Raw genomic sequence first — 14,528 nt, 5'->3', positions numbered from 1 at the left:
AAAAATCAGTAGTTACTAAATACAAAAGAATTATTATTTTAAAAAAACGTATTGTAAAAATAATTTTATAGGTGAATAAAAAAGCAAACTTCCTCACAACGTCTCGAAACAACTCTCTACAAAAAAGTGTAAATAAATAAAATAAAAAATAAAACTAAATAATAATAATAATAATAATAATAATAATAATAATAATAATACATTTTTATTTATATGATATCTTGTTTTGACTGTGTATCAGTTATGTGAATAAAATAATAATAATAATAATAATAATAATAAGATACAAAGCAAATGCTATTTTACCATTTTGTCACATGGACATCCTTCTAATTTACAGTGAAAGGATGGAAATATCGACTGGACATTCTCGAAAAGTTTGTGGGAAAGCTAAATTACAGTTCTGTGCAAATGACTCAGAAAAACGTCAGGCTTTCCGGGTTGGTGACATCGCATTAGCGAAGTTCTAACTCAATAAATTTAAATTAAAAGAGCTACACCGGGGGAGGGAGTTCAAATCAATACTTCCCAATTCATAGTGATGAATATTTATCATTTAGGAATTAAAAGATCTAAACGTCTATATCTTCTCAGTAACTTATCCAGCAGGATGACTTTTGCAATGGCAGCGAAAGGTAAGTGAACCTGTGCATTGTGAAAATTAAATATTGAACACAAGCGACCTCATTTCTTTGGAAGAACTGTATCCGACGTCGGGTTATCACTTTGCTAATTTTAGGCTTAGAAGGGCTTCAGAATGTATTACTTTGGTTTTAAGAGCAGTCCACCAAATTTTCTATTGCTTAATCCATCCTCGACGATACTGCACTATAACTTGATTCTGACTTCTTAACTGACTCTTGTTAGCAATTTTGTTTTCTTTTGGATTATGATGTGCAACTGTGTTCGATTAGTTAACTATATCCATATATATATATATATATATATGGATATAGTTAACTAATCGAACACAGCTGCACATCATATATATATATATATATATATATATATATATATATATATATATATATATATATATATATATATATATATATATATATATATATATATATATATATATATATATATATATATATATATATATATTAGGATAACCAAGCAATGTTATTGGACAACCAAGCTATTGCTTGGTTATCCTAATATACAATATACCCAAGTTAAAAATTTATTCCCATATATATATATATATATATATATATACATAAAGAGAAATGACTTCACATTGGCTTACGAACCATTTTTTATTAAAAAAAAGTAAGTTAAATACCTACTCCGTAATATGACATAAATACTTCACAAATTTAGATATCTGAACTTATCTGAACTTCAGTATATAGTCAAAATTGAAAAAAGAATGAAATTTTGGTTTTTGTGTAAAAGTATAAACTATTTGTGTACCTGTTAATTCTATAAAACAAAATCAGTAAAGAAAAATTGTTGCTTCAATTACTTAGTCATTTTTCCCTCTCAGACACTAGTGCAATTTGCGTTTTTAAAAATGATTGACAAAATCAGAGAAATGCACATGATTAACTCCAATAATGCTAGTAAAATTAATTCAAGCGTAATGATTGCAAGTATATACGGAAATCTACTAGCTTTTAACTATTTTCATGATAATAATGCATACCACATTCTTGCAGGTATGGAAGAGGAAGTTCGGTTGCATACTTCAAGGATTTATTCATTCATATCTTATGATTATAATTATCTCAGACAAATTTAACAGTCATCACACCATGGGGAATTACAATAATAATGATGGAAATGGTGAAGTATTAACAAACTGGACTGAGCAAAACAATCTTAGCTTAATATTTGATGCAAAGGACAAAGGATCATTTAAGGCATGGAAGAGGGAATACAACCCAGACCTCTGCTTTGTTACCCAAAATTTGTAAAATCAACCGATAACACAACAAGACAAATCCTTGAAGATTTTCGACACAGCCACCATCGCCCAGTATTTGTAGAAGTAGGAATACATATACCAATAAAACGGTCTATTCCACGACCAAGGATGGAATTTTAGAAAAGCGAACTGGCAGGATTTTTCACAAGAACTGGATAAAATAGTAAGATGGATACCTCCTGTGAGTGAAACCTACAACAGAATTATGGAGCAGTCATATCAATAGCAAAGAAGTAAAGACTGTGAAGAGCTATACCAATCTACTTAGAATCTGGTGACTCTGACACAGCTGATGAATTACTCCAGAAGCTTGATAATGATAACAGAGAAAAATGAATAAAACTACAGAGGATTTAGACTTTAAAAAATCAAGTAGAAAAACATGGAGCCTATTAAGGAAGTTAGGGGGAAGTAACGAAATCACCCGTAAAGATTCTTTGGTGATTCCAGATCAAATTGTCTGTCGAATAACCTCGCTGTCTAAAGCCCCTCGTGATCATCAACACACATGAGAAGGTAAACGGACACTCAGAAAATTACGGCAAAGTGAAGATGGCGGTTCCCGATTTTCAAGAGAATTTATCACAAACGAAATAACTGAGGCCTTGAAGGAGGCGAAAACTGGAAAAGCATCAGGTGGCGTTCACCCTGAATTCTTGGTAAACTATGGAAAATACGCTCGTCAGTGGCTAACAAGATTCTTTTCTCACATTTTAAGGACCGGAAACCTTCTAATAGCCGTTAAGAGAACCAAAATAATAGCCCTATTAAAATCCAACAAGTTTTAAGATCAAGCAGAGAACTATTGACCAATTGCGCTCCTCAGTTGCTATTATACGCTCCTCGAGAGACTCCTCTTTAATAGAATTGGGCCAAAAATATCTGAAGTTATCCTGTTGAGCAAGCAGGCTTTAGGACTCAACGTAGTTGTACGGACCAGGTACTAAGCCTTACTACCCATATCGAAGCAGGCTTCCAGAGATGATTGAAAATCTCTGTTGTGTTTGTTGACCTTACTGCTGCTTACGACACGGTATGGAAAGAGGGGATGATACACAAGCTGATACAAGTCATACCATGCCAATCCATCATAAGACTTAATGGTAACTTGCTTTCCGATAGGTTCTTCCATGTGGTACTAAGAAACAAAATGAACAAACTGAGAAAGCTGAACAATGGGTTCCCACTGGGTTCAGTATTAGCACCGATCTTATTCAACTTATATACATTTGATCTACCTACAACTAGGTCAAAAATATAAGTTTTGGTTCATAATTAACAGAATATATTATGTTAAAAAATTTGTAAATGCAGCATTCTTTGGATTTCGCTGCGGTCGAAACACGCTGGAAGTACCTAAGTCAAACAAAGAAACTTTTCATAAATCTTTCGAGTACATTGCGACGAGTAGCTATAATAAACTTCGGAATGAAATTAAATCTATAACCTCAGAATATGCATTCAGAAAAAGATTGAGAAACTACCTAATGGGATTAAACAATGTTGCAATTACTTTAAACGTATAGTATGAGAGATCATTATAACTCATATATCATAACCAAATAAGGTATTGATTTACAAATTGGTTCATTCAAATAGGTATTAAAATATCAACATGTGCATTATTATAACTGGTAAGGGAGTCGTCTTAGATACGGTCCCCGGACTCTCAGTGTCTGTTTTGAGCTAATTACTTTTCTAGTAACCAGTATGGCTACGGCCCTTGGTTACACATATTTGCATTAACTAACTTACATTACTCTAAACCAGGTACTTATCATAACTATGAAACCATTCGAAATATATTATATTCTACTTGCATATATGAGAAAACTTTTTATTAACCATAATAAAATAATATCCAAAATAAGTGTTAGTACCAACAGAATATGATGGTAATTCTTGATTTTATTTTGTAATATTGTACTGTGCATTGAATTGTATTGTGAAATATTGTCATAATTATACAAATTGAATAGTATAATATGTATAATTTGTATACGTGATGTGAATAATAAACTGTTAGACTGTTAAACATAGCCGTCGCCATCCAACACAAGAGCATTGAAATAACATAAGATATTCTCACAAATGACCTTAGAACCATTAGGGAATACTTTCATAAATGGAGACTAACACCAAACCTCAATAACACCAGGGATAGCTCTTTTCACCTAAACACCAAATTGGCAAATAGGAAACTTCGGGTCAGCTTTAACAACACAATGCTGCAGCACGACGTTTTCCCTAAATATCTGTGTGTTACCATGGATAGAACACAATCTTTCAAAAGACATCTGGAGAATCTCTCTTTAAAGATCAGAACCAGTAATAACATCATACAAAAACTGTGTGGTTCTACATGGGGGTTCTTCTGCTATTACACTGCGATACTCCACTTTGGCCTTAGTGAAATCTGCGGCAGAATATTGTTCACCAGTACAGTTAAACAGTCCTCATATCAAAATTGCATTGTTGGGAGAGTGCACTCTCCCAAGAATGCAACAAACAAAAGAACAGCTTCAAATACAACTACAACTTTTTCATGCTAATTATGTATAGAGACTGCCTATGTGGTTCATAGTTTTTTAACCTTCAATGTTTAGTGTTTTTTCTTTCTTTTATAATGCCACCTGAAGAAGGCTGTTACAGGCCGAAACTAGTAGTGTTTTTATATTAAAACCTTTTTACTTAAATCTCGGTTCTAGTCATTCAATTCTTCATAAGACTGTATAAATATGAATATTTTATATTCATATTTATATAAAATAAAATATGAATATAAAATATAGAATAAATTCTATAATATATATATATGTGTAAGGTAATTTATTTATTTATTATATAGGAAGTGGATGTATCGAGTAAATATTTTCGAAACGGATCTTTTCTATGATGTAAGTATAAAAAGTAATAATTTGATCTTCTGTAATTAAAGCTTATTCCGTCAGTGTGTCGAAAAAGTATTTATTTAGTGAAGTATAAACACATATGGTACATTTTAAAAAACACTAGGTAAATTATATTGTGTCGTATTGGGAAAACAGATATGAAAATCATTCCTTTTTACTGAGAACTGAAATATCACGCAGAAGAAGGGCTGATAAGAAGATTACGAATGCCATATGTTCAGGCCTACGGCAAGAATGATTTCTTCATTAGTGGTTCTAGCAAGCACTTAAGCGCCATGAACGTCCAATCCTTGGCTTTCTTCACCGTATTTCGAGGATTAGGTGGTTAGGTCTGTGACTACAAATATTCTTTTTTGTCTGCAAATTCGATGTTTTACTGACTCGTTTGCCATGCTGCGAAGAAAAACGCTAGTGAAAATCCCTTCCTTCTCGGTAGGGGATTGGCTAACTCACGTCCAGTTGAAGAGCCCTGTTTAAAGGGTCTTCGCTTCCTTTACCTACTCGAACTCATGTGTTTCAAAATAAATGTCTTCTTGTACAATGTCTCAGCAACGGAGGCTCAAAAATGATTTCTTAGTACTTTTAAATCTTTAGCACAATATCAAGGAACATTGCACAAAAAGTAGATATTCGCTAGAAATGTCCGACTATGTTTCAGTCAAATTACAACAATCTTTTACGAAAAGAGTTCTGACCACATAGCACCTGTAGTCTAACAGAGTTCTGAAAGTCTGTTCCTACTGCAGAAATAGCACAAGTTGCACATGCTAATCATCCATGGAAGAATTACTATCTAAAGAATTCTGAAACAAGAGCAAATTCAGCGATGTCTTTGAACTCAGGAAAGACATAAGTAGTATGGGCGGCACTAATAACCAGATCAAGATCAAGATAAGGAATCGTATCGTGATTGGTTCATAAGATCAGTGACGTCATTGGGAGGACGTCATGTTTTTGGAATGTTTGGAATTTCCCTGCGGAGCAAATGTGTCATTGACGTCACGTTGTTTGTTTTGATCGCGTATGGGATTGTGGGTGATGGTTAGAGATAAGGATTTGTGTCGTGATTGGTGGAACACTATTAACAAAATAGGGGTAGGCTGTAAGAGGAAGTGATGCCCATGTACCGGATGTGTGTTGTTATAAGATGTAGATAAATGACGTAATTTGTTAGTTGCAAATAAGTGACGTTATTGGAAAACGACGTTGAATGGAAAAGGAAGATATATTATTGGATAAGGATTCGTGGTGTGATTGGCGGGACACTTTAAACTGAACAAGGGTAGGGTAAATGGGGAAGAGACATCACTGTCATGGTTGTGTTTTGTTGTGAGAGGTACATAAGTAAATGGTTTCGTATGAGATTGTGGATGATGATTAGAGATAAGATAGAGTGTGGAATGTTTGGAATATCGATGGGGCCCCCAAATCTGTCAGGGACATCACGTAGTGTGTTTGGTTCGGATAGCATTGTGGGTATTGGTTAGAGATAAGGAATCGTGACATTATAAGTTTGGAAATTCTGGGGAACATATCTGACAGTTACATCGTTTAGTGTGTTTTGGTTCACGTACGGGATTGTGGTGATGGTTAGAGATAGGATATGTTGGAATTTCCCAGGGTGACATCCATCCGTCATTGATGTCACATTTTGTCTTTGGTTATCTATAGTTGGCAGTTGGAATTTTCCAAAATAGGTTTGGGGTATTTCATTCCTGTTATTAGGTATGGGAATTTTAGTTTAGAGTGATGAGATGGCGGCAGCATTTAGATGCTGATTTGCCACAGGTGTGTTCGTAAAAGTCTCGTAAAATTTTGCCAGATATTTGGATTTTCTCCATTTGACATTTCAAAACAAGTTGAACTATGTTATTTATTTATTTATTTATTTATGTTATTTTAATGTTGGGCCCATATACAGGAGGTTGGCTGGTCAACCTATAGCACATTATGGGTGGTGGGTTGTGAAAGGAGAAACTACTTTACATTTGACTTGAATGCCTGTATAATTTATTCCTTGGGAAATAGGTCACGCTTAACTTCCAGATCTTCTAGATAGATGATAGCAACTACAGGAGACAACGGATTACCCATTGCAAGACCATGATTTTGTTTATAGATGGTATCCTGAAATTTAAAGTATCCTGAAATTGATGCAATGAGTAAGGCCAAAATCGTTTTAGATAATTTATCCTTGAGTAGTACAATAACTTGTCTGTAGGAACATTTGTGAACAAGGAGACTATATCAAAGCTTGTCATCATTTCATCTTCCCTAACAATAATATCTTTTATACATTAAACAAAATCCGCAGAATTTTTAATAAAAGACGATGACTTACAGGAAAAACATTTGAGAGATTTTGCCAGATATTTGGAAAGGGTGTATGTTGGAAAGCCAATACCTTCAACGATAGGTCGAAGTGGGGTATTTTCCTTGTGGATTTTGGGTAGTCCATATAAACATGGAATAAGCGGATGGAGAGAACGAAGAGAAAGGTTAATGTTTCTAGAAAGTTCAGAAGTAGTTTTCACTAAGTTATTGTCCAGTTGTGGAGTTCTCTCTCTCGAGGATCGAGTAAGTTTCACTCCATAGCAATTCCGTCATCTTATTTTGATAATCTTCAATTAAGAACAACTGTGGTGTTGTCTTTATTCATTGGAAGAATAATTATATTTTTGTCATTTCGTAACTTCTTAAGAGCCTATCGTTCCGATGAAGACATATTCTGTAGGGATTTTTGCATTACTGATGATAAAAATGGGTTCAATACAGAGCAATAATTGTTCTTGTGTAGGAAGAAAGGATGTAGCTTTTTCTATCTTAGTAGGTAATTCCTTTGGGCTAGATCTAGGAGATGGAATAAAATTTAATCCTTTAATGAGGATATTTTTTTCCTCAGAAAAACTTATAATTTCGATCTACAGAAAACCTACCCACACCAACAGATATCTCCATAGTCAATTCCATCCTTATCATCCTCAAAAATTTGGAATAATTTCTACTCTGGGACATTGGGATCGCTCTCTTCTTGAAGATTCGATAGAACATCATAAAGTTCTATACCATACATAAGCTCTGTTTCTCCCAAATTAGCCAAGGTTCTTGAGAAAAACAACATAAGAACTTTATTTACACCTCTTCCAAAAATCCGTTCCCTAGTGACGCATCCGAAACCTAGTCATCATAATATTAAATATCCTGGTGTTTACCAGATCTGGTGCAATTTTGATATTCCTTACTTTGGCCAAACAGAGAAGTCAATCGAGTTACACATTGAGGAGCAAAAGGGAGACGTCACTTACAAGAGAACGGGAGCCAGTGCCTTATCTAGCCATGTCCTTTTTTTTCGGCCAATTCTGATGAAGGACACCATAGCCATACAATCCTATGGAATAAGTCTAACAACATTTTCTGTTACCATGACGAATTAGAAAGGAAGGCAATAGAATCTAAATAAATCATTCTCAACCCTGTACATCTATACAACAACCTGAGCTACAACCTTTCAGACTGTCATTCTGATGCGGTCAAATACTGGCGTTCACGAGATGCAATACGCATGCATACGCTTAACAATGAGTAAACAGTTTTGAATATGTTGACTTCAACGTTTCAACGTTAAATATATACATTTACTTTCTGTGATGTTTCCAGTTTCTTCCTCTATGTTTACAGGTTATTTCTTTCATAATGTGCACCTGACGAAGGATGGTACAAGCTGAAACTAATTGTGTAGTACAAAATTGTGTGTTTTCATTTCTCTTGGTTCTAGTGTCATTCAATCTTTTATAGATATGCATAAAAAGCGAGTAAATCAATCTTAGTCTATATATATATATATATATATATATATATATATATATAAATTTAATTGTTATACTAGTCTCGGTTATAGTCAGTATATATAAATATGAATATATATATATTTTTTTTTAATAGATATTTAATGACTTTAAACTGAGATAAAATATTAAGTTTTAATGAAAATGATACAACTAGTTTCAGCCTTTTACTGCCTTCATCAGTTATCCACTAAAGGTAGAAAACAATAATAAAAATTGAAGATACAAAAAACTAAGAATTACAGGCAAAAGTACAATACATAATTGATATAAAAACGTATTTTTCAAGTTATTCAACGGGGCATTGTTTGTTGCGTGAGTGCTTGCAAGTTCTCGTGAACGCCAGTATTGAACAACTCAACTGCAGCATAGCTGTCAGGGATGTTGTAACTGAAATTTACGAATTCCATGAAATATTCCAAATTTTCATATTTTATATATATATATATTGTTGTAATTAGGATTGACTAGGGATATATACATTTATAAAATTAAAATTTAACTGACTAGAACCCGAGAAAGTATAACAAAAAAACTTTAATAAATCACGACCAGTTTCATCGGTGTTCCGACTTCTTCAGGTGATTAAGAAATAACATAAGACTTATAAAAATAACAAGGTAAAAAAGATGGCCTTTCCAGTAAAAGAAGCAGAATAGTAACAGTCATATTTGAATAGGTGACCGCGTGCTACTGTTTGCATGAGTTGAAAGTGTGTGACAGCTAATTTTAGAGCGTCAGTATTGGATTACTGCGCTAAGGGAATCAGGCAAATTGTAGCTTTGATTGTTGTTCAAGTGTGACGGGTCCAGAACTATTTCTGTTGATTCTATAATTCGTCTTTCAAATTCATCCTTGCATATATATAAATTGGTTGTGCGGTCCCAATCAACTTAGTGTGGCCGTTCTTCGAGGTTAGAGTTTGCGGAGAAGAGAACATGACTGGAAAGGGATCTCGCTAGTGTTCTACTGTAGGAGATGTCACGTCTATTTTCCTCAAGACGAAGTGAAATAGATTTATCTGTATGGCCAAAATAACGTTGACCACAGTCGCATATAACTTTATAAACACCCGGAAAATGCAGTTGGTTGTGTTTTGGTTTTGGTCGACTCAGAAAAACCGACGTTTTGGCAGAATAGTATAGTCAGTCTTTATGTTGAATTTCTTCATAATACTAGATAGTTTTGGGGTAAGAGAGCTGATAAATGGCAACTGTATATGAGTGATGGATTCATCTTCTTGTCGAGGTTGTTGGCGTGGTCTCAAACGTTTAGTTATTTTAGATGAATATCCATTATTATTTAAGGTGTTTTTTTAGGAATTTAAGCTCTGTTTGAAGGACTTCTGTGAAAGTCAGACATCTTGCTCGATGGGCAAGGGTGGAGATGATGACCAATTTCTGAGGAGAGAAGTGATGAGAAGAGGCATGCAAATATCTATCGGTGTGGGTGGTTTTTCGAAAAAATTGAAAATTTAAGACAGTCAGGTAACCTATTGATCTTTAGATCCAAGAAGGGAAAACTCCATTAATGTCTAGCTCTGATGTGAATTTAATGTTCTGATGTTGATTATTTGAATGGTTTAGGAAGTTTTGAAGTTCCTCTAAACCATGTTCCCAGATAAGGAAGAGGTCATCAATGAAGAGTAACCACAGTTTAGGTTTTAAAGTAGCTAGAGAAATAGCTCTCTCTTCAAAATCTTCTAAAAAAATGTTAGCTAAGACTGGGGATAGAGGGCTGCCCATAGCTAACCCGCTTCTTTGTTTATATATTTTATCTTCATAGCAGAAATATCCGGAATTGATGCAGTGAGTTAGAAGAGCAAATATTTTCTTAGAAACCTTGTCCTTAAGAAGAGGCATTACTTCATCTGTAGGTACATTCGTAAAAATAGACACGATGTCAAAACTCACCATTTTGTCACCATTTTTTATTTTGGAAATGAAATCTTTAGAGTTTTTGGTGAAGGAGGACGAATTGCCAACTAGATGTTTTAAAGAAGCTGCAAGATATTTAGAGAGATTGTACGTAGGTGAGTCAATACATTCCACAATAGGTCTTAAAGGAGTATCAGCCTTGTGGATCTTAGGCAGGCCGTACAAACTAGGAATGAGGGGATGGAGAGAGCGGAGAGAGTGTGTCTAGGAAGTTCCAAAGTAGATTTCAGAAGATTGTTTGTACGGTTATGAAGTTCTCTTGTGGGATCACTTTCTAGAATAGAATAGATATCAGAACTTAATAATTTGCTAATCTTTGAACGATAGTCAGATTTGTCTAAGATTACAGTTGCACTCCCTTTGTCAGCAGGAAAGATAATAATGTCATTGTTGTTACGAAGCTGGTGGATTGCTTTTCTTTCTGTCGGAGAAAGATTATGAAGAAATTCAACATAAAGACCGGCTATACTACTCTGCCAAAACTTCGTTCTTTTCTGAGTTGACCAAAACCAAAACACAACCGACTGCATTTTCCTGGTGTTTATAAAGTTATGTGCGACCATATGGTAGCACATAACTTATTAATTGCGACCACAGTCGCACATAATAAGGCCAAAATGGCCTTATTTCGGCCAGACAGATAAATCTATTTCACTTCGTCTTGAGGAACATAGACGAGTCATCTCCTACAGTAGAACACTAGCGAGATCCCTTTCCAGTCATGTTCTCTTCTCCGCAAACTCTAACCTCGAAGAACGGCCACACTAAGTTGATTGGGACCGCACAACCAATTTATATATATGCAAGGATGAATTTGAAAGACGAATTATAGAATCTAAAGAAATAGTTCTGGACCCTTCACACTTGAACGCCAATCTAAGCTATAATTTGCCTGATTCCCATAGCGCAGTAATCCAATACTGGCGCTCTAAAATTAGCTATCGCACACATTCAACTCATGCAAACAGCAGCACGCGGTCACCTATTCAAATATGACTGTTACTATTCTGCTTCTTTTTATTAAGCTAGAAAGGCCATGTTTTCATCTTGTTATTTTTACAAGTTTTATGTTATTTCTTACTCACCTGACGAAGTCGGAACATCGATGAAACTAGTCGTGATTTATTAAAGATTTTTGTTATACTTTCTCGGGTTCTAGTCAGTTATATTTTAATTTTATAAATAAATATATATATATATATATATATATACACATATATATATATATATATATATATATATATATATATATATATATACACACGTAGGCTGTTCAATAAGTAATAAGACTATATTTATACAGAAAACAGATTACCTTTATTCATCATCATTTACATGGTATTTTTCGAAGTAACTACCGTGAGCCATCGCGTCTCACGGTAGTTACTTCGAAAACGTAGTTTTCATAGTTTTCTACGGTAGTAGGCATTTGTCCCAACGTTGCGTCCACTCCTTAAACACATGTGAGAGTTCTTTCAAAACCGCCTCTGCAGCTTTTACACATGCTTTGTTGCTTTCGAAATGGCGGACTCTTTGTGGTTTCCTGAGCTGAGGAAACAGCCAGAAATCGCATGGTGCGAGATCAGGACTGTATGGAGGGTGTGGTAGGATATCTATGTTGTTTTTCTGCAAAACGTCTACTACATAACCAGCAATATGTGGCCTTGCATTATTGAGGTGCAATAAGAAGCCATTCTTCAGCAATGGACGCTTTCTTTTGACGTGCTTGATGATAATCGCTGCTGTGTTGATCATTGTCTCTTTGTTGGACGTTGAAGGTCTTCCTTCACGTTCAAGATCTTCCACATTTTGCCTTCCTTCCTGAAAAGTTTTATGCCAGCAAAAAACACTTGCCCTCGACATTGCTTCATCGTGGAAAGCTTCGGGTATCATGTTAAAAGTGTCCGATGCGGTTTTTGCAAACGCACACAAAATTTAATCGCATATCGCTGTTCTAAGGACGCTTCCATTTCGAAGACTGGACACGCCTCGTAGATTCGCTGAAACGAGCTTGCGTTTAGTCACGTGACACTCTGGCACATCTGGCACACCTCTTTTGTTAATACATACAACAACATTTCTTTATTCCACAGAAATTAATATTGTGATGAGTGGTTTTGCCACAGTAAAATTAGTCTTATTACTTTGTTAGTCTTATTACTCTTGATCCTTTTCCCGTAATTTTTCCTTCTAAAACTGTTAGTATTCTCTGTCCTACTGAACCTCTCAGTACATGTTCTGCAAATCTCATCTCCCTCTGGATCATTTACTTCAAATAAAGTTCATAATCTGTCTATGAAACAAAATCTCATGGACATATTATATCACATAAGCTGTTCATGAGATTTTCATATCTCTCCTATAGCACCACGTTTCAAAATCCATTATCTGTTGTTTTTCTCTCTTCTTTAACACCCAGGTCTCATTTCCATATGTGAAAACTGGCCCCACTAATGTTCTTATCATTCTTTTCTTTTATTTATCTCGATACCTACAGGACTTCTGAGCAGATCTTTATTTTTCCAGAAGGCATCTTTAGGTACGTCTCTTTTAATTCTTATTACTTTATATTCTTTCTATCTGCAGTACAGTAGGTGCCTGAATATTTGTGTTCTGTTATATATTGAATTTGCATATTGTTTGTGAAGATTTCTGGCTCGAAGATTTCTTTTGAGATTTTCAAAATTTTGATCATTTTTGCATTAATCTCTAATCCGGTATAAATGTTGCAGTTATATATGCTAACAAGTGACCATTCAGATGAGGAAATAGAGGAAATGTATGAACAAACTCAAGAATTAATTAAGGAAGGAAAAAGCAAAGACTATATGATTATAATGGGAAACTGGAATGGAGTTTTGGGAGAAGATGATGGGAGTGTAGTAGGAAGATAAGGACTAGGTAAAATAAATGAGAGAGGGAAAAAGTTAGTGGAATTCTGTAAAGAAACTAAGCTAATAATTATGAATATTTCATTTAATAAATCAAAGAGAAGAATATACACATGGAAAAAAACCATGAGATACAGAAATGTATCAAATGTATTACATTATAATAAAACAGAGTGTAAAACATGCATGCACGTATTGTGGAGCTCATATTTACTCTGCCCACATTCTACTATTCATCGAAATAAATGTGAAATAAATAACATAAAGGAAGCTATGAAATGGGGAAAAATTGAACTTTGAGAAATTAAGAATCTACCAAGGAACTTGGAAATAGATTGGAGAAAGAATTACAGTAAACAAATTTTGTCAAAAGTGAAGATCCAGAAAAGAAATGGGAACAAGATAAAGAGAAAATGAAGAAATTGAAGAAGAAGAAATTGGATATGTAAGAGCTAAAATAATAAAAAATCGAATGGATAACTAATGATATGATCTCTAATGGAAGATAGAAGAGAGTGGAATAATAAAGACGCCCCTAGAAGGGAAAATACGATGTAGAACCCTAAATAGCAAATTGAGAAGGGGAGCAGAAAGAAGTAGAGAAGATTGGATTAAAAACTAATGTGAAGAAATGTAAAATAATGAAGAGAGAGTGGGAAGGTGATCTTTTGTACGAAAAAGAACGAAGCATGAATCACAGGAGAAATGGAATTCGAGCTAGAGGCATAGAAAATAAGAATGGGAAAATCATAACTGAAGAAGATAACAAGAATACAATGAAGTTCTATATGGCAAGGAAAGTAGATGAAATGAGTTGCAATCAGAAGGTAAATGAAGATGATCTAGGCCCCAGAGATTTGATGACAGAAGTTGAAATGACCATAAAAAAAACTGAAATGTGGAAAGGCAGAAGGAAAAGATGAAATACCGGCACAATTCCTGAAACAACTTCAGAAGAAAGGAACTAAAGAAATAACTAGAATAATAAATTTAATTTATAACAAAGAATT

At 34.3% G+C, this 14,528-nt stretch overlaps 1 protein-coding gene across 1 annotated transcript in view; it reads left to right on the top strand.

The window, feature by feature from the left end:
- The window catches only part of LOC150106107 (epithelial sodium channel subunit gamma-like), a 134,310-nt gene that overhangs the window by 106,561 nt on the left and 13,221 nt on the right, over positions 1 to 14,528 (top strand). Inside the window, exon 7 of the mRNA XM_090393856.1 lies at positions 4,782 to 4,830. Coding sequence (XP_090249982.1) covers positions 4,782 to 4,830 — 49 coding nt within the window. The remainder of the gene's footprint in view (positions 1 to 4,781; positions 4,831 to 14,528) is intronic.

The sequence above is a fragment of the Typopeltis vanoorti genome, chromosome 6, assembly GCF_054136105.1.
Source record: "Typopeltis vanoorti isolate ZY-2024b chromosome 6, IOZ_Tvanoo_1.0, whole genome shotgun sequence".
Taxonomy (NCBI): Eukaryota; Metazoa; Arthropoda; class Arachnida; order Uropygi; family Thelyphonidae; genus Typopeltis; species Typopeltis vanoorti.
The sequence above is the reverse complement of the archived record's forward strand: the minus strand, read 5'-3'. Positions and strand labels throughout refer to the sequence as shown.